At 45.9% G+C, this 19,900-nt stretch overlaps 1 protein-coding gene across 4 annotated transcripts in view; it reads right to left on the reverse strand.

The window, feature by feature from the left end:
• LOC115124387 (tumor protein 63-like) overlaps window positions 1-14,001 on the reverse strand; it is a 134,076-nt gene extending 120,075 nt beyond the window's left edge. For 3 of the 4 annotated variants that reach the window (XM_065009477.1, XM_065009478.1, XM_065009476.1), the window contains exon 1: window positions 13,776-14,001. In XM_065009477.1, coding sequence (XP_064865549.1) covers window positions 13,776-13,831 — 56 coding nt within the window. In that variant the 5' untranslated portion in view covers window positions 13,832-14,001. The remainder of the gene's footprint in view (window positions 1-13,775) is intronic. The other variant, XM_065009479.1, reaches the window with a different exon arrangement.
• Between the last annotated feature and the right edge of the window lie 5,899 nt (window positions 14,002-19,900).

Here is a 19,900-nt window from a genome sequence, read left to right on the forward strand (position 1 = left end):
GAGCGAGGGAGGGAGAGAGAGCGAGAGGGAGAGAGAGCGAGGGAGAGAGAGCGAGGGAGAGAGAGAGCGAGGGAGAGAGGGAGGAGAGAGAGGGAGGGAGAGAGAGCGAGGAAGGAGAGAGAGCGAGAGGGAGAGAGCGAGGGGAGGGAGAGAGAGCGAGGGAGAGAGAGCGAGGGAGAGAGAGCGAGGGAGAGAGAGCGAGGGAGGGAGAGAGAGCGAGAGGGAGAGAGAGCGAGGGAGGGAGAGAGAGCGAGGGAGGGAGAGAGAGCGAGGGAGGGGAGGGAGAGAGCGAGGGAGGGAGGGAGAGAGTGAGGGAGGGAGAGGCGAGGGAGAGAGAGCGAGGGAGAGAGAGCGAGGAGAGAGAGCGAGGAGAGGGAGGGAGAGAGAGCGAGAGGGAGAGAGAGCGAGGGAGGGAGAGAGAGCGAGAGGGAGAGAGAGCGAGGGAGAGAGGAGAGGAGAGAGCGAGGGAGGGAGAGAGCGAGGGAGAGAGAGCGAGGGAGGGAGAGAGAGCGAGAGGGAGAGAGAGCGAGAGGGAGAGAGAGCGAGGGAGGGAGGGAGAGAGTGAGGGAGGGAGAGAGAGGGATGACACTTCATTGTATATATATCTGAAATATGAAGATGACTTTTTAAGATTAGATTATCTTTGGGGCGGCAGGTAGTCTAGTGGTTAGAGCGTTCGTCCAGTAACCGAAAGGTTGCAAGATTGAATCCCCGAGCTGACAAGGTACAAATCTGTCGTTCTGCCCCTGAACAAGGCAGTTAACCCACTGTTCCTAGACCAGTTAACCCACTGTTCCTAGACCAGTTAACCCACTGTTCCTAGACCAGTTAACCCACTGTTCCTAGACCAGTTAACCCAATGTTCCTAGGCCAGTTAACCCACTGTTCCTAGACCAGTTAACCCACTGTTCCTAGACCAGTTAACCCACTGTTCCTAGACCAGTTAACCCACTGTTCCTAGACCAGTTAACCCACTGTTCCTAGGCCGTCATTGTAAATAAGAATTTGTTCTTAACTTAACTTGCCTAGTTAAATAAAGGTAAAATAAATAATAAACATTTTGTCTCTTTAACTCTTCATATTGTTCTTTTCATGTGACTGAAAAGAAACACGTTTTTGTACAAAGTCCAGTGGTGTAAATTACTTAAGTAAAAATACTTTAAAGTACTACATAAGTAGTTTTTTGGGATATCTATACTTTACTATTTATATCTTTGATTACTTTTACTTTTACTTCACTACATTCCTAATGAAAATAATGTACTTTTTACTCCATAAAGTTTCCCTGACACCCAAAGTACTTTTTCAATTTTGAATGACAGGAACATTGTCAAATTGACGCACTTATGAAGAGAACATCCCTGGTCATCCCTACTGCCTCTGATCTGGAGGACTCACTAAACAGAGAACATCCCTGGTCATCCCTACTGCCTCTGATCTGGAGGACTCACTAAACAGAGAACATCCCTGGTCATCCCTACTGCCTCTGATCTGGAGGACTCACTAAACAGAGAACATCCCTGGTCATCCCTACTGCCTCTGATCTGGAGGACTCACTAAACAGAGAACATCCCTGGTCATCCCTACTGCCTCTGATCTGGAGGACTCACTAAACAGAGAACATCCCTGGTCATCCCTACTGCCTCCGATCTGGAGGACTCACTAAACAGAGAACATCCCTGGTCATCCCTACTGCCTCTGATCTGGAGGACTCACTAAACAGAGAACATCCCTGGTCATCCCTACTGCCTCCGATCTGGAGGACTCACTAAACAGAGAACATCCCTGGTCATCCCTACTGCCTCCGATCTGGAGGACTCACTAAACAGAGAACATCCCTGGTCATCCCTACTGCCTCCGATCTGGAGGACTCACTAAACAGAGAACATCCCTGGTCATCCCTACTGCCTCTGATCTGGAGGACTCACTAAACAGACAACATCCCTGGTCATCCCTACTGCCTCTGATCTGGAGGACTCACTAAACAGAGAACATCCCTGGTCATCCCTACTGCCTCTGATCTGGAGGACTCACTAAACAGAGAACATCCCTGGTCATCCCTACTGCCTCTGATCTGGAGGACTCACTAAACAGAGAACATCCCTGGTCATCCCTACTGTCTCTGATCTGGAGGACTCACTAAACAGAGAACATCCCTGGTCATCCCTACTGTCTCTGATCTGGAGGACTCACTAAACAGAGAACATCCCTGGTCATCCTTACTGCCTCTGATCTGGAGGACTCACTAAACAGAGAACATCCCTGGTCATCCTTACTGCCTCTGATCTGGAGGACTCACTAAACAGAGAACATCTCTGGTCATCCCTACTGCCTCTGATCTGGTGGACTCACTAAACAGAGAACATCCCTGGTCATCTCTACTGCCTCTGATCTGGAGGACTCACTAAACAGAGAACATCCCTGGTCATCTCTACTGCCTCTGATCTGGAGGACTCACTAAACAGAGAACATCCCTGGTCATCCCTACTGCCTCTGATCTGGAGGACTCACTAAACAGAGAACATCCCTGGTCATCCCTACTGTCTCTGATCTGGAGGACTCACTAAACAGAGAACATCCCTGGTCATCCCTACTGTCTCTGATCTGGAGGACTCACTAAACAGAGAACATCCCTGGTCATCCTTACTGCCTCTGATCTGGAGGACTCACTAAACAGAGAACATCCCTGGTCATCCTTACTGCCTCTGATCTGGAGGACTCACTAAACAGAGAACATCTCTGGTCATCCCTACTGCCTCTGATCTGGTGGACTCACTAAACAGAGAACATCCCTGGTCATCTCTACTGCCTCTGATCTGGAGGACTCACTAAACAGAGAACATCCCTGGTCATCCCTACTGCCTCTGATCTGGAGGACTCACTAAACAGAGAACATCCCTGGTCATCCCTACTGCCTCCGATCTGGAGGACTCACTAAACAGAGAACATCCCTGGTCATCCCTACTGCCTCCGATCTGGAGGACTCACTAAACAGAGAACATCCCTGGTCATCCCTACTGCCTCCGATCTGGAGGACTCACTAAACAGAGAACATCCCTGGTCATCCCTACTGCCTCTGATCTGGAGGACTCACTAAACAGAGAACATCCCTGGTCATCCCTACTGCCTCTGATCTGGAGGACTCACTAAACAGAGAACATCCCTGGTCATCCCTACTGCCTCTGATCTGGAGGACTCACTAAACAGAGAACATCCCTGGTCATCCCTACTGCCTCTGATCTGGAGGACTCACTAAACAGAGAACACCTGGTCATCCCTACTGCCTCTGATCTGGCGGACTCACTAAACAGAGAACATCCCTGGTCATCCCTACTGCCTCTGATCTGGAGGACTCACTAAACAGAGAACACCTGGTCATCCCTACTGCCTCTGATCTGGAGGACTGACTAAACAGAGAACATCCCTGGTCATCCCTACTGCCTCTGATCTGGAGGACTCACTAAACAGAGAACATCCCTGGTCATCCCTACTGCCTCTGATCTGGAGGACTCACTAAACAGAGAACATCCCTGGTCATCCCTACTGCCTCTGATCTGGAGGACTCACTAAACAGAGAACACCTGGTCATCCCTACTGCCTCTGATCTGGCGGACTCACTAAACAGAGAACATCCCTGGTCATCCCTACTGCCTCTGATCTGGAGGACTCACTAAACAGAGAACACCTGGTCATCCCTACTGCCTCTGATCTGGAGGACTCACTAAACAGAGAACACCTGGTCATCCCTACTGCCTCCGATCTGGAGGACTCACTAAACAGAGAACATCCCTGGTCATCCCTACTGCCTCTGATCTGGAGGACTCACTAAACAGAGAACATCCCTGGTCATCCCTACTGCCTCTGATCTGGAGGACTCACTAAACAGAGAACATCCCTGGTCATCCCTACTGCCTCTGATCTGGAGGACTCACTAAACAGAGAACACCTGGTCATCCCTACTGCCTCTGATCTGGCGGACTCACTAAACAGAGAACATCCCTGGTCATCCCTACTGCCTCTGATCTGGAGGACTGACTAAACAGAGAACATCCTGGTCATCCCTACTGCCTCTGATCTGGAGGACTCACTAAACAGAGAAAATCCCTGGTCATCCCTACTGCCTCTGATCTGGAGGACTCACTAAACAGAGAACGTCCCTGGTCATCCCTACTGCCTCTGATCTGGTGGACTCACTAAACAGAGAACATCCCTGGTCATCCCTACTGCCTCTGATCTGGTGGACTCACTAAACAGAGAACATCCCTGGTCATCCCTACTGCCTCTGATCTGGAGGACTCACTAAACAGAGAACATCCCTGGTCATCCCTACTGCCTCTGATCTGGAGGACCCACTAAACAGAGAACATCCCTGGTCATCCCTACTGCCTCTGATCTGGAGGACTTACTAAACAGAGAACATCCCTGGTCATCCCTACTGCCTCTGATCTGGAGGACTCACTAAACAGAGAACATCCCTGGTCATCCCTACTGCCTCTGATCTGGAGGACTCACTAAACAGAGAACATCCCTGGTCATCCCTACTGCCTCTGATCTGGAGGACTCACTAAACAGAGAACATCCCTGGTCATCCCAACTGCCTCTGATCTGGAGGACTCACTAAACACAAATGCATCTTCTGTAAATAATGTCTGAGTTGTTGGAGTGTACCCCTGGCTATACATACATTTTAAAAACAAGAAATGGTCCCGTCTGGTTTGCTTAATATAAGTAATTTTAAATGATTTATACTTTTGATACTTAAGTATATTTTAGCAATTACATTTACTTCTGAAAGTTAAGTACAAACTAGTACAAAAGAAGTGTCCCTTTTTCTTTCAAAGATAATTCGTAAAAATCCAAATAACATCACAGATCTTCATTGTAAAGGGTTTAAACACGGTTTCCCTGCTTGTTCAATGAACCATAAACAATTAATGAACATGCACCTGTGGAACGGTCGTTAAGACACATAACAGCTTACAGACGGTGGGCAATTAAGGTCACAGTTATGAAACCTAGGACACTCAAGAGGCCTTTCTACTGACTCTGAAAAACACCAAAAGAAAGATGCCCAGGGTCCCTGCTCATCTGTGTGAACGTGCCTTAAGCATGCTGCAAGGAGGCATGAGGACTGCAGATGTGGCCAGGGCATTAAATTGCAATGTCCATACTGTGAAACGCCTAAGACAGCGCTACAGGGAGACAGGACGGACAGCTGATCATTCTCGCAGTGGCAGACCACGTGTAACAACACCGCACAGGAGCGAGATCGATTTGAAGGTGGAGGGTCAGTCATGGTTTGGGCCGGTGTGTCACAGCTTCATCAGACTGAGCTTGTTGTCATTGCAGGCAATCTCAATGCTGTGCGTTACAGGGAAGACATCCTCCTCCCTCATGTGCTATCTTTCCTGCAGGCTCATCTTGACATGACCCTCCAGCATGACAATACCACCAGCCATGCTGCTCGTTCTGTGCGTGATTTCCTGCAAGACAGGAATGTCAGGGTTCTGCCATGGCCAGTGACGAGCCCGGATCTCAATCCCATTGAGCACGTCTGGGACCTGTTGGATTCGGAGGGCTAGGGACATTCCCCCCAGAAATGTCTGGGACCTGTTGGATCGGAGGGTGAGGGCTAGGGCCATTCCCCCCAGAAATGTCTGGGACCTGTTGGATCGGAGGGTGAGGGCTAGGGCCATTCCCCCCAGAAATGTCTGGGACCTGTTGGATCGGAGGGTGAGGGCTTGGGCCATTCCCCCCAGAAATGTCCAGGAACTTGCAGGTGCCTTGTTGGAAGAGTGGAGTAACATCTCACAGCAAGAACTGGCAAATCTGGTGCAGTCCATGAGGAGGAGATGCACTGCAGTACTTAATGCAGCTGGTGGCCACACCAGATACTGACTGTTACTTTTGATTTTGATCCCCCCCTTTGTTCAGGGACACACTATTCCCTTTCTGTTAGTCACATGTCTGTGGAACTTGTTCAGTTTATGTCTCAGTTGTTGAATCTTGTTATGGTCATACAAATATTTACACATGTTAAGTTTGCTGAAAATGTAACGCAGTTGACAGAGAGAGGACGTTCTTTTTTTTTGCTGAGTTTATTTAAAACCAAATACTTTTAGACTTTTAACTCAAGTGATATTTTACTGGTTGACTTTAACTTTTATTTGAGTCATTTTCTATTAAGGAATCTCTACTTTCCGAGTTGGTTTGGATCAGTGGATTAGTTAAGGTAGTACTCCAAATAATATAAACACAAATACAAAAAGCCTCTTCTAAACCATCAGATATACTTTATTGTTTTTATGTGTGGAACTTAACCCCAGTAATATGTACAATATTCCACTATGGTCAGACATACATACCACAGTATCGATATCCCACTATGGTCAGACGTACATACCACAGTATCGACATCCCACTATGGTCAGACGTACATACCACAGTATCGATATCCCACTATGGTCAGACGTACATACCACAGTATCGATATCCCACTATGGTCAGACATACATACCACAGTATCGACATCCCACTATGGTCAGACGTACATACCACAGTATCGATATCCCACTATGGTCAGACGTACATACCACAGTATCGACATCCCACTATGGTCAGACGTACATACCACAGTATCGATATCCCACTATGGTCAGACGTACATACCACAGTATCGACATCCCACTATGGTCAGACGTACATACCACAGTATCGATATCCCACTATGGTCAGACATACATACCACAGTATCGACATCCCACTATGGTCAGACGTACATACCACAGTATCGATATCCCACTATGGTCAGACGTACATACCACAGTATCGACATCCCACTATGGTCAGACGTACATACCACAGTATCGACATCCCACTATGGTCAGACGTACATACCACAGTATCGACATCCCACTATGGTCAGACGTACATACCACAGTATCGACATCCCACTATGGTCAGACGTACATACCACAGTATCGATATCCCACTATGGTCAGACGTACATACCACAGTATCGATATCCCACTATGGTCAGACGTACATACCACAGTATCGACATCCCACTATGGTCAGACGTACATACCACAGTATCGATATCCCACTATGGTCAGACGTACATACCACAGTATCGACATCCCACTATGGTCAGACGTACATACCACAGTATCGATATCCCACTATGGTCAGACATACATACCACAGTATCGATATCCCACTATGGTCAGACATACATACCACAGTATCGATATCCCACTATGGTCAGACGTACATACCACAGTATCGACATCCCACTATGGTCAGACGTACATACCACTTTATCAATTCAGATCAATCTAGAGCTCGTATTTCCTCATCATCACCTTCATCTCAACAGCCATTTAAATGTACAGAAGGGTGAAGGAGCAGCGGGTTTCATATGACTGCTAGACTGCTCTGCTGTCACTTTAGACTTTGCCTGGCGCTCCTGTCCTGCACTGTGGAGGCATTGTTGCTATAAGTACGCCGCACCTATAAATATCAGACCGGGCTGGCAGCTGAACATCTAGACACAACTGTTTTAATGTCTGTTTGCCTACAGAGAGGCTCTGAGAACCATGAAATCACCAGACCTTCTCTTCCTGGTCGACCAACCATCTGGCTGACCCAGGCTCCAGACACCTTAGTCGGACAACCGTCTCTGACCAAGCTATAGACACCCTACCCGTTTGACCCGGCAACAGACTCCCTATCCCTGGTTACGGCGGACAATCCAATCGTCTCTGACACAGCTATAGACACCCTGCCCTCGTTTGACCCAGCAACAGACTCCCTATCTCTGGTCTAGTTGGACAATCCATCCAGCTCTGACCCAGAGAACCATGAAATTAAACCAATATGCTTTTGTTCCCCTCTTTACGTTTCCCCTTGTGTAAAGGGCAGACAATTATTCTACAGTGGATACATGCACCTCCAGACCTCCTCGCCTGGCTTGACCCAGCAACAGACCCACTATCCAACCATGTCTGACCCAGCAACAGACCCACTATCCAACCATGTCTGACCCAGTAACAGACCCACTATCCAACCATGTCTGACCCAGCAACAGACCCACTATCCAACCATGTCTGACCCAGAAACAGACCCACTATCCAACCATGTCTAACCCAGTAACAGACCCACTATCCAACCATGTCTGACCCAGTAACAGACCCACTATCCAACCATGTCTGACCCAGCAACAGACCCACTATCCAACCATGTCTGACCCAGTAACAGACCCACTATCCAACCATGTCTGACCCAGCAACAGACCCACTATCCAACCATGTCTGACCCAGCAACAGACCCACTATCCAACCATGTCTGACCCAGCAACAGACCCACTATCCAACCATGTCTGACCCAGCAACAGACCCACTATCCAACCATGTCTGACCCAGCAACAGACCCACTATCCAACCATGTCTGACCCAGCAACAGACCCACTATCCAACCATGTCTGACCCAGCAACAGACCCACTATCCAACCATGTCTGACCCAGCAACAGACCCACTATCCAATGAACAATGACCCAGCAACAGACCCACTATCCGTGGTCTGGTCTGACAACCCACAGGGGTTTCACCCATGAAATCAAACCAGTTTCACTTTTGTTCCCCTCTTTCCATTAATAACTGCCAGACAGTTCTCTACAGTGGATAAGTACACCTACAGACCTTCTCTTCCTGGTCAACCAACCATCTCTGACTGACCCAGCTACAGAGAGGCTGAGACCCATGAAATCACCTTACAGACCTTCTCTTCCTGGTGGACCAACCATCTCTGGCTGACCCAGCTACAGAGAGGCTGAGACCCATGAAATCACCTTAGAGACCTTCTCGTCCTGGTCGACCAACAATCTCTGGCTGACCCAGCTACAGAGAGGCTGAGACCCATGAAATCACCTTACAGACCTTCTTTTCCTGGTCGACCAACAATCTCTGACTGACCCAGCTAGAGAGAGGCTGAGACCCATGAAATCACCTACAGACCTTCTCTTCCTGGTCGACCAACCATCTCTGGCTGACCCAGCTACAGAGAGGCTGAGACCCATGAAATCACCTACAGACCTTCTCTTCCTGGTCGACCAACCATCTCTGACTGACCCAGCTACAGAGAGGCTGAGACCCTTCTCTTCCTGGTCGACCAACCATCTCTGACTGACCCAGCTACAGAGAGGCTGAGACCCATGAAATAACCTTACAGACCTTCTCTTCCTGGTCGACCAACCATCTCTGGCTGACCCAGCTACAGAGAGGCTGAGACCCATGAAATCACCTTACAGACCTTCTTTTCCTGGTCGACCAACAATCTCTGACTGACCCAGCTAGAGAGAGGCTGAGACCCATGAAATCACCTACAGACCTTCTCTTCCTGGTCGACCAACCATCTCTGGCTGACCCAGCTACAGAGAGGCTGAGACCCATGAAATCACCTACAGACCTTCTCTTCCTGGTCGACAAACCATCTCTGGCTGACCCAGCTACAGAGAGGCTGAGACCCATGAAATAACCTTACAGACCTTCTCTTCCTGGTCGACCAACCATCTCTGACTGACCCAGCTACAGAGAGGCTGAGACTGAGAACCATGAAATCACCTACAGACCTTCTCTTCCTGGTCGACCAACCATCTCTGACTGACCCAGCTACAGAGAGGCTGAGACTGAGAACCATGAAATCACCTTACAGACCTTCTCTTCCTGGTCGACCAACCATCTCTGACTGACCCAGCTACAGAGAGGCTGAGACTGAGAACCATGAAATCACCTACAGACCTTCTCTTCCTGGTGGACCAACCATCTCTGACTGACCCATCTACAGAGAGGCTGAGACCCATGAAATCACCTACAGACCTTCTTTTCCTGGTCGACCAACAATCTCTGGCTGACCCAGCTACAGAGAGGCTGAGACCCATGAAATCACCTTACAGACCTTCTCTTCCTGGTGGACCAACCATCTCTGGCTGACCCAGCTACAGAGAGGCTGAGACCCATGAAATCACCTTACAGACCTTCTCTTCCTGGTCGACCAACCATCTCTGACTGACCCAGCTACAGAGAGGCTGAGACCCATGAAATAACCTTACAGACCTTCTCTTCCTGGTCGACCAACCATCTCTGGCTGACCCAGCTACAGAGAGGCTGAGACCCATGAAATCACCTACAGACCTTCTCTTCCTGGTCGACCAACCATCTCTGACTGACCCAGCTACAGAGAGGCTGAGACCCATGAAATCACCTTACAGACCTTCTCTTCCTGGTCGACCAACCATCTCTGGCTGACCCAGCTACAGAGAGGCTGAGACTGAGAACCATGAAATCACCTACAGACCTTCTCTTCCTGGTCGACCAACCATCTCTGACTGACCCATCTACAGAGAGGCTGAGACCCATGAAATCACCCTAAGCCAGAAGCAATCTGCTTTCGTTCTCCATTATCTAGAAATGTTTCAAATGGCAGAAGGTTGAAAAAAATGCGCAAAGGACAATGCCAAGATAGAGAGTTACCATATTGCCATAACATAATACTACTATATGGACAGTAGCCTGTGTTTCATGCTTACATTGAGCCGGTCATTCAACTCTGAAACCAGAGAGCCTTCCCAGCAAACCAAAATGACTTCTGTGAAAATTCACGTAACATTTTTTAGGTTGCGGCAAATGTTCTCATAACACAAAAAAAAAACTGTCCAGTTGTGCTGATGATTATAAAATGTTTGTATAAAACATTTGTCTGACATTTCAAGAATGTTCCAGGAACACATTTAGTCTGTTCTCAGAATGTCAGAATGTCAGGTTCTCAGAATATCAGAATGTCAGGTTCTCAGAATGTCAGAATGTCAGGTTCTCAGAATGTCAGGTTCTCAGAATGTCAGAATGTCAGGTTCTCAGAATATCAGAATGTCAGGTTCTCAGAATATCAGAATGTCAGGTTCTCAGAATATCAGAATGTCAGGTTCTCAGAATATCAGAATGTCAGGTTCTCAGAATATCAGAATGTCAGGTTCTCAGAATATCAGAATGTCAGGTTCTCAGAATGTCAGGTTCTCAGAATATGTGCAGCTGATTATACAATACTTATTTTTGTGTGAAAAAACATTGTTGTTACAAGAAAATTCCCACAACACATTTTTGTATGTTCTTTAAAAGTTCTTAAAACATTTATTTAGATTGTGGGGACATTGTGTGGATATGACAAGAGATAAGTTCCCAAAACATTAAAACTCTCCAGTTGTATTGACATTCAGATAATATTTGTATTAGGGTGAAGAAAACATTCCCTCACTGTCCTTAGAATGTTATTCCTATGTTCAAATGAAGTTACGACATTCCCTCACTGTCCTTAGAATGTTATTCCTATGTTCAAATGAAGTTATGACATTCCCTCACTGTCCTTAGAATGTTATTCCTATGTTCAAATGAAGTTATGACATTCCCTCACTGTCCTTAGAATGTTATTCCTATGTTCAAATGAAGTTACGACATTCCCTCACTGTCCTTAGAAGGTTATTCCTATGTTCAAATGAAGTTACGACATTCCCTCACTGTCCTTAGAATGTTATTCCTATGTTCAAATGAAGTTACGACATTCCCTCACTGTCCTTAGAAGGTTATTCCTATGTTCAAATGAAGTTACGACATTCCCTCACTGTCCTTAGAATGTTATTCCTATGTTCAAATGAAGTTACGACCAGGTGTTTTCTTCATGTGTGAGTGTTGTCTTACTGTTGAGGAAGTTAGTTATACAACAGTCCATGTGGAAGAAACTTTTTGGCGAATTATTTGGAATTATATGACAATTTATTAGACATATATTTTACAAACATAGTTTTACCATATTTTGTTGACAGTCACAAGCGGGGGATGGAAACCGGGGAGCTTTGGAGTGGTATCCCTGGAATATGACTAACACAAAAAGACATCTGTTTATTCCTTTCCTCTGACTGTCCGGTTGAGTTCTTTGTCTTTGTAATAACTACTTCTAGAAAAATAACTATCCTCTACTATGTCTTACTCTACCAATCTTCTATATATCCTGGTAAGTTGTGAGGTTTGGACTTTTATTTTCCCTACAGACTTGATTTCAGAAATCATGTTAAATGATTGGCTGGCAGATTGTATATAGATGTGCATAATGTACTGAAAACACATAGCCATAGTTTGGACTATAATTTAATTCAGGATTTCAGTACAAAGGGAAAATCCACTAGAAACTGTAGGATCTTGGTGGCACAGCAGACTCAGTAGCCTACAGCGCTTGCAGATCGCAAATCACCTTGATTACATTTCTTTAAAAATTACTGTAACTTTGTGTTAATACACTCCCTGGCAACCATACACTCCCTGGCAACCATACACTCCCTGGCAACCATACACTCCCTGGCAACCATACACTCCCTGGCAACCTAATGAGATCCTTAAAGTTTTTACAGATGTTGTGAACAAGATTTTAGTGAATGTTAGGAGAACATTCCAAGGATATTTCATTTCAAAAACTATTAATAGAAAATAATATTTGGTGATCAAAAACATTCTTTGAATGTTTGTGGGACGTTATCATACTAATATTAGTTCAAGCCCTCACTAGAACTTAATGGGAATGTTAGCTAATGTTCTGGGAATGTTCCAGGTTTGCTGGGTTCTTTGTTGTTCTCAATACACACCATTGGTTGTTCATTGACCATCCTATTGCAAGATACATTTTCCTGCACTGCATGAAATGAACACTTGTACTGTATTCAAAAGGTTTTAAAGATGTTTGTAATTTGCATTTTCTATCAAATATTTATCAGCCCACACATAAATGTCCATTCATTCACATAGTGACTCACGTTTCCTGTTGCTGCAGGATTCTTTTCCTGCTGTGAGAAACTGGTCAAATTAATATCCTACACCTGTGTAGGTGTCTCGGGTGATATCTCCATTAATGTTAGCGCAGCGTTCCACTAATGTTTTCTCATAACCAATTTAATTTAATCCAGATATGATTGCTGAAGAATGTTTAGGGAACGTTGTCATTAACGCCAACGCTATAACTTTATGAGAGCGTTGTAGGACTATTCCCTGCTTGCTGTTATGGGTGGTTTTAACAAACATGTCCATCAACGTTAGCAGAACGTTCCCGTCATGTTTTCTCAGAACCGTTTCTGTTGTTTTTACATTTTGTTATGGCAGTATATCCTATAAAACATTGTGTTGTTATATTCCGTGGGAACCTAATGACAACGTTTGGGGAACGTTCTGTGGTGGTTGTTGCAGATGTTGTGCACGTCATTGCAGTGAACGTTAGGAGAACATTCCAAGGATATTTCATTTAAAACATTTTCTGAAAGAAAAAAATAAATAAATAAATATATATATATACATTCTTTGAATGTTTTTGAGATGTCATCTTCCTAATGTTAGATAAAACACTAAACAGAACTTAATGGAAATCTTAGCTAATGTTCTGGGAATGTTCCCGGTTTGCTGGGTTGTTTTTTCCTTTCTTTCATTTTGAAATGGCTGATGGTCGAGGAATGAAGCAGCCTCGTCCGAGGCAGAACCAACCATAAGGCAGCAGGATCTCCTGTTTCTCCAGCATGATAAAGAGGCACGTTCCCCGGACAGGACGCAAGTCTATTACAGGGCCTTGGGGAATAAGTATGTTCATTGTGTAAAGTCCAAGTGGTCTGGGTTTTTTGACAGTAACATGGCTAAATGCTATTATAACACACCACTCACAGCACACCAGTTGTTAGCTAGCTACTTACCGATGAAAGGGGAGCTCGGGGCAATACTGCACAGCTGTGGAGTAAGGACAATTCATTCTGAATTGTTCTATCTTCTCGTGGTCAACTCTTCAAAGCTGTCAGTGGATCACATAAACACATGTATTAGTGATCATACATGGGACTAGGTGAATAAAATCAGATAAATAAATAAGAATTCATAAATACAGGACTGGGTTTTAAAGTCCTGGAGGGTCAAGTGCACAGCAGTGAAGAACGTCTGGAGGATGTTTAGATTTTTGGTATTTTTTTCTTCAGCTCACCAGCGAAGAGGCGGGGTTTGAGCCAGCGCACTGACCAATCCCCTGTAGCAGTTGAACAGGGGTATCACTCTCCCTCAGTTGCTAGGATATAGATATCAAGCAACACCCCTCCCTCCTCACCCATTTCCCTAGGTCTAACTCTAGCCCCTATCTCACCACTATCCTGAAAAGCTGAAGCTCATCCCTGTGTCATTTGCTCCCTCGCCTCGCTCTGACATTTCCACCCAGATTCCCTGGAGGTTTAAACGACAGACATGTCTGTTACATCACACTGCTCACTATACTGCCCACCGCAAGCCCCACTGTGCCTGGTATCAGTCTGGCTAGTGTACAGATGCCATAAACAACCCCCTGGTATCAGTCTGGCTAGTGTAGAGATGCCATAAACAACCCCCTAGTATCAGTCTGGCTAGTGTACAGATGCCATAAACAACCCCCTGGTATCAGTCTGGCTAGTGTAGAGATGCCATAAACAACCCCCTAGTATCAGTCTGGCTAGTGTACAGATGCCATAAACAACCCCCTGGTATCAGTCTGGCTAGTGTAGAGATGTCATAAACAACCCCCTAATATCAGTCTGGCTAGTGTAGAGATGCCATAAACAACCCCCTAGTATCAGTCTGGCTAGTGTAGAGCTGCCATAAACAACCCCCTGGTATCAGTCTGGCTAGTGTAGAGATGCCATAAACAACCCCCTGGTATCAGTCTGGCTAGTGTAGAGATGTCATAAACAACCCCCTGGTATCAGTCTGGCTAGTGTAGAGATGCCATAAACAACCCCCTGGTATCAGTCTGGCTAGTGTGAGATGCCATAAACAAACCCCTGGTGCCCATGGTGTAGTCTGTAGTCTATCTAGTCTGTAGTCTGTCTGTAGTCTATCTAGCCTGTAGTTAATTTAGTCTGTAGTCTATCTAGCCTGTAGTCTATCTAGTCTGTAGTCTATATAGTCTGTAGTCTATCTAGCCTGTAGTCTATCTAGCCTGTAGTTAATTTAGCCTGTAGTCTATCTAGTCTGTAGTCTGTAGTCTATATAGTCTGTAGTCTATCTAGTCTGTAGTCTGTAGTCTATCTAGCCTGTAGTCTATCTAGTCTGTAGTCTATCTAGTCTGTAGTCTATCTAGTCTGTAGTCTATCTAGTCTGTAGTTAATTTAGTCTGTAGTCTATCCCTGTTAATTCAGACCAGAGCCCAGTGATTGTCTCCCGACCCCTCCTTTCTCAGCCTCCAGTATTTATGCTGCAGTAGTTTATGTGTCGGGGGGCTAGGGTCAGTCTGTTATATCTGGAGTATTTCTCCTGTCTTATTCGGTGTCCTGTGTGAATTTAAGTATGCTCTCTCTCTCTCTTTACCTGCTTCAGTTTATTATTATTTGACCCTGCTGGTTTATGAACATTTGAACATCTTGGCCATGTTCTGTTATAATCTCCACCCGGCACGCCTGGTTCCTCTCTAGGTTTCTTCCTAGGTTCTGGCCTTTCTAGGGAGTTTTTCCTAGCCACTGTGCTTCTACACCTGCATTGCTTGCTGTTTGGGGTTTTAGGCTGGGTTTCTGTACAGCACTTTGTGATATCAGCTGATGTAAGAAGGGCTATATAAATAAATTTAATTTGATTACAGTCAGACTGAGAGAACCTGTCAGCTTACACACAGATCTGATGTCAGTCTGTTCTATGCTTCAAGCTGGTCAAAATGGTTAGGGAAATGGTAATGATAAAAGTAGACAGTGCTGCTGAGAGGTAGAGAGCAGTAAACATCACAAAGTTAACTTAAGTCTCTTCCTCTTGGGATGTTCTTTGTTACCCAATTAGTATCTGTTGCTGCCCAATTGGTGTCCTCTGTCAGTGTATTATCTTGGTGTCCTCTGTCAGTGTATTATCTTGGTGTCCTCCGTCAGTGTATTATCTTGGTGTCCTCCGTCAGTGTATTATCTTGGTGTCCTCCGTCAGTGTATTATCTTGGTGTCCTCCATCAGTGTATTATCTTGGTGTCCTCCGTCAGTGTATTATCTTGGTGTCCTCCATCAGTGTATTATCTTGGTGTCCTCCATCAGTGTATTATCTTGGTGTCCTCCGTCAGTGTATTATCTTGGTGTCCCCTATCAGTGTATTATCTTGGTGTCCTCCGTCAGTGTATTATCTTGGTGTCCCCTATCAGTGTATTATCTTGGTGTCCTCCGTCAGTGTATTATCTTGGTGTCCCCTATCAGTGTATTATCTTGGTGTCCCCTATCAGTGTATTATCTTGGTGTCCCCCAACAGTGTATTATCTTGGTGTCCCCTATCAGTGTATTATCTTGGTGTCCTCCGTCAGTGTATTATCTTGGTGTCCCCCAACAGTGTATTATCTTGGTGTCCCCTATCAGTGTATTATCTGGGACCATAGAAACAAAGCGAGGCCAGACAGACAGATTAGAAGTTGTACCAGAAAAGCCTTTACACTAGTCTAATCTAACATAAACATGTTGCTTTTAGTCCAACACCAATACACTATCTTCTCATTATCAGTCTCTCTCTCTCCCTCTCACCCACATAGTACGAGGCTGTAAACCAAGAGGCGTTTTGCGGTTTTAGGAGATGAATGGAGAGTGAATCAGCAGGCTAAAATAAAGGGCAGGGTCACAGAGGGGGGAGATAATAAATAGATCTGGTGTATCCAGGGAACACTAGCCCTGTGGTTGATATGGACTGTTGTCTGTCTAATAAAGAGAGAGAGAGAGAGAGAGAGAGAGAGAGAGAGAGAGAGAGAGAGAGAGAGGGCGAGAGAGGGAGAGAGAGGGCGAGAGAGGGAGAGAGAGAGGGCGAGAGAGGGGAGAGAGAGAGAGAGAGAGAGAGAGAGAGAGAGAGAGAGAGAGAGAGCGATGATGGTATCGTAAATGAATGGATAAAATATACAGACCACAAATTCCAATTGGCTATACTTAAACTCTTTAACATCATCCTCAGCGCTGGCATCTTCCCCAATATTTGGAACGATGACTGATCCTCCCCAATCCACAAAAGTAGAGCAAAATTTGACCCCAATAACATGCATCAACCTTGAGAAAATCCTCTGCATTATCATTAACTGCAGACTAGACTAGTACATTTACTCAGTGAAAACAATGTACTGAGCAAATGTCAAATTGGCTCACACCCTAATTGACAAACAAACAAATCAAAACAAAGGCAAAGTCTTCTCAAGCTTCGTGGATTTCAAAAAAGCATTGACTCAATTTGGCATGAGGGTCTGCTATAAAACATACGACATTATAAATCCATGTACACAAACAAGTGTGCGGTTAAAAGTGGCAAAAACACACACATTTCTTTCCACAGGGCCGTGGGGTGAGACAGGGATGCAGCTTAAGCCCCACCCTCTTCAACATATATATCAATGAATTGGCGAGGGCACGAGAACAGTCTGCAGCACCCGGCCTCACCCTACTAGAATCTGAAGTCAAATGACTGCTGTTTGTTGATGATCTGGTGCTTCTGTCCCCAACCAAGGAGGGCCGACAGCAGCACCTAGATCTTATGTACATACCTCTCTGGAGAGACCTGGGCCCTGACAGACCTGGGCCTGACAGACCTGGGCCCTGACAGACCTGGGCCCTGACAGTAAATCTCAGGGTCCAGTTGCCTCAAATACAAATTCCATCTAGACACCGTTACCCCAGAGCACTGGTTCTCAATCCTGGTCCTGGGGACCCAAAGGGATACACATTTTTGTTTTTGCCCTAGCACTATACACCTGATTCAAATCATCAAAGCCTTTTTTTGCTTTAAAAAAAAAACTTTATTTAACGAGGCAAGTCAGTTAAGAACAAATTCTTAGTTTCAATGACGGCCTAGGAACAGTGGGTTAACTGGCCTAGGAACAGTGGGTTAACTGGTCTAGGAACAGTGGGTTAACTGGCCTAGGAACAGTGGGTTAACTGGTCTAGGAACAGTGGGTTAACTGGCCTAGGAACAGTGGGTTAACTGGTCTAGGAACAGTGGGTTAACTGGTCTAGGAACAGTGGGTTAACTGGTTAGGAACAGTGGGTTAACTGGTCTAGGAACAGTGGGTTAACTGCCTGTTCAGGGGCAGAACGACAGATTTGTACCTTGTCAGCTGGTGGATTTGAACTTGCAACCTTTCAGTTACTAGCCCAATGCTCTAACCACTAGGCTTTCCTGCCGCTCACATTCTTTTGATGTGATCCACGACAACGAAGAAGCAGGTGTCCCTTCCAGTGATGTGGCTCTGCCCTTGGACCTGATGCCAGTAAGGATGGTCTTCACAGAAGCTTCCTTGATATAGAAATCCTTCGGTTTCACTGCCTCTTCAGTGGTAAGGTCCCTTGCACCAAAGGGACACTTGACACCCACCACTGCTGTGGTGAGGCACCCAGAATCCCAGGCCCCATGACCAAAAGCCCTGACTCCTGCAACATCCATCCCTGTTGCCATATCTGTGCACCACTTTACAGAAAACACCACATCCAACGACTGTGATCTGAGGACGCTGTTTTTTTATAGCAGCGATGGAGGAACAGGCTTGGTCCTAACTACTGTAACAGGCTTGGTCCTAACTGTAACAGGCTTGGTCCTAACTACTGTAACAGGCTTGGTTGGTCCTAAACAGGCTTGGTCCTAACTGTAACAGGCTTGGTCCTAACCACTGTAACAGGCTTGGTCCTAACTACTGTAACAGGCTTGGTCCTAACTACTGTAACAGGCTTGGTCCTAACTACTGTCCTAACTACTGTAACAGGCTTGGTCCTAACTACTGTAACAACTACTGTAACAGGCTTGGTCCTAACTACTGTAACAGGCTTGGTCCTAACTACTGTAACAGGCTTGGTCCTAACTACTGTAACAGGCTTGGTCCTAACTACTGTAACAGGCTTGGTCCTAACTACTGTAACAGTCTACTGTAACAGGCTTGGTCCTACTGTAACTACTGTAACAGGCTTGGTCCTAACTACTGTAACAGGCTTGGTCCTAACTACTGTAACAGGCTTGGTCCTAACCACTGTAACAGGCTTGGTCCTAACAACAGGCTTGGTCCTAACTACTGTAACAGGCTTGGTCCTAACTACTGTAACAGGCTTGGTCCTAACTACTGTAACAGGCTTGGTCCTAACTACTGTAACAGGCTTGGTCCTAACTACTGTAACAGGCTTGGTCCTAACTACTGTAACAGGCTTGGTCCTAACTGTAACTTGTCCTAACTACTGTAACAGGCTTGGTCCTAACCACTGTAACAGGCTTGGTCCTAACTACTGTAACAGGCTTGGTCCTAACTACTGTAACAGGCTTGGTCCTAACTACTGTAACAGGCTTGGTCCTAACTACTGTAACAGGCTTGTCCTAACTACTGTAACAGGCTAACTACTGTAACAGGCTTGGTCCTAACTACTGTAACAGGCTTGGTCCTAACTACTGTAACAGGCTTGGTCCTAACTACTGTAACAGGCTTGGTCCTAACTACTGTAACAGGCTTGGTCCTAACTACTGTAACAGGCTTGGTCCTAACTACTGTAACAGGCTTGGTCCTAACTACTGTAACAGGCTTGGTCCTAACTACTGTAACAGGCTTGGTCCTAACCACTGTAACAGGCTTGGTCCTAACCACTGTAACAGGCTTGGTCCTAACTACTGTAACAGGCTTGGTCCTAACTACTGTAACAGGCTTGGTTGGGCCTAACTACTGTAACAGGCTTGGTCCTAACTACTGTAACAGGCTTGGTCCTAACTACTGTAACAGGCTTGGTCCTAACTACTGTAACAGGCTTGGTCCTAACTACTGTAACAGGCTTGGTCCTAACTACTGTAACAGGCTTGGTCCTAACTACTGTAACAGGCTTGGTCCTAACTACTG

This window comes from Oncorhynchus nerka, linkage group LG25 (assembly GCF_034236695.1).
Source record: "Oncorhynchus nerka isolate Pitt River linkage group LG25, Oner_Uvic_2.0, whole genome shotgun sequence".
Taxonomy (NCBI): Eukaryota; Metazoa; Chordata; class Actinopteri; order Salmoniformes; family Salmonidae; genus Oncorhynchus; species Oncorhynchus nerka.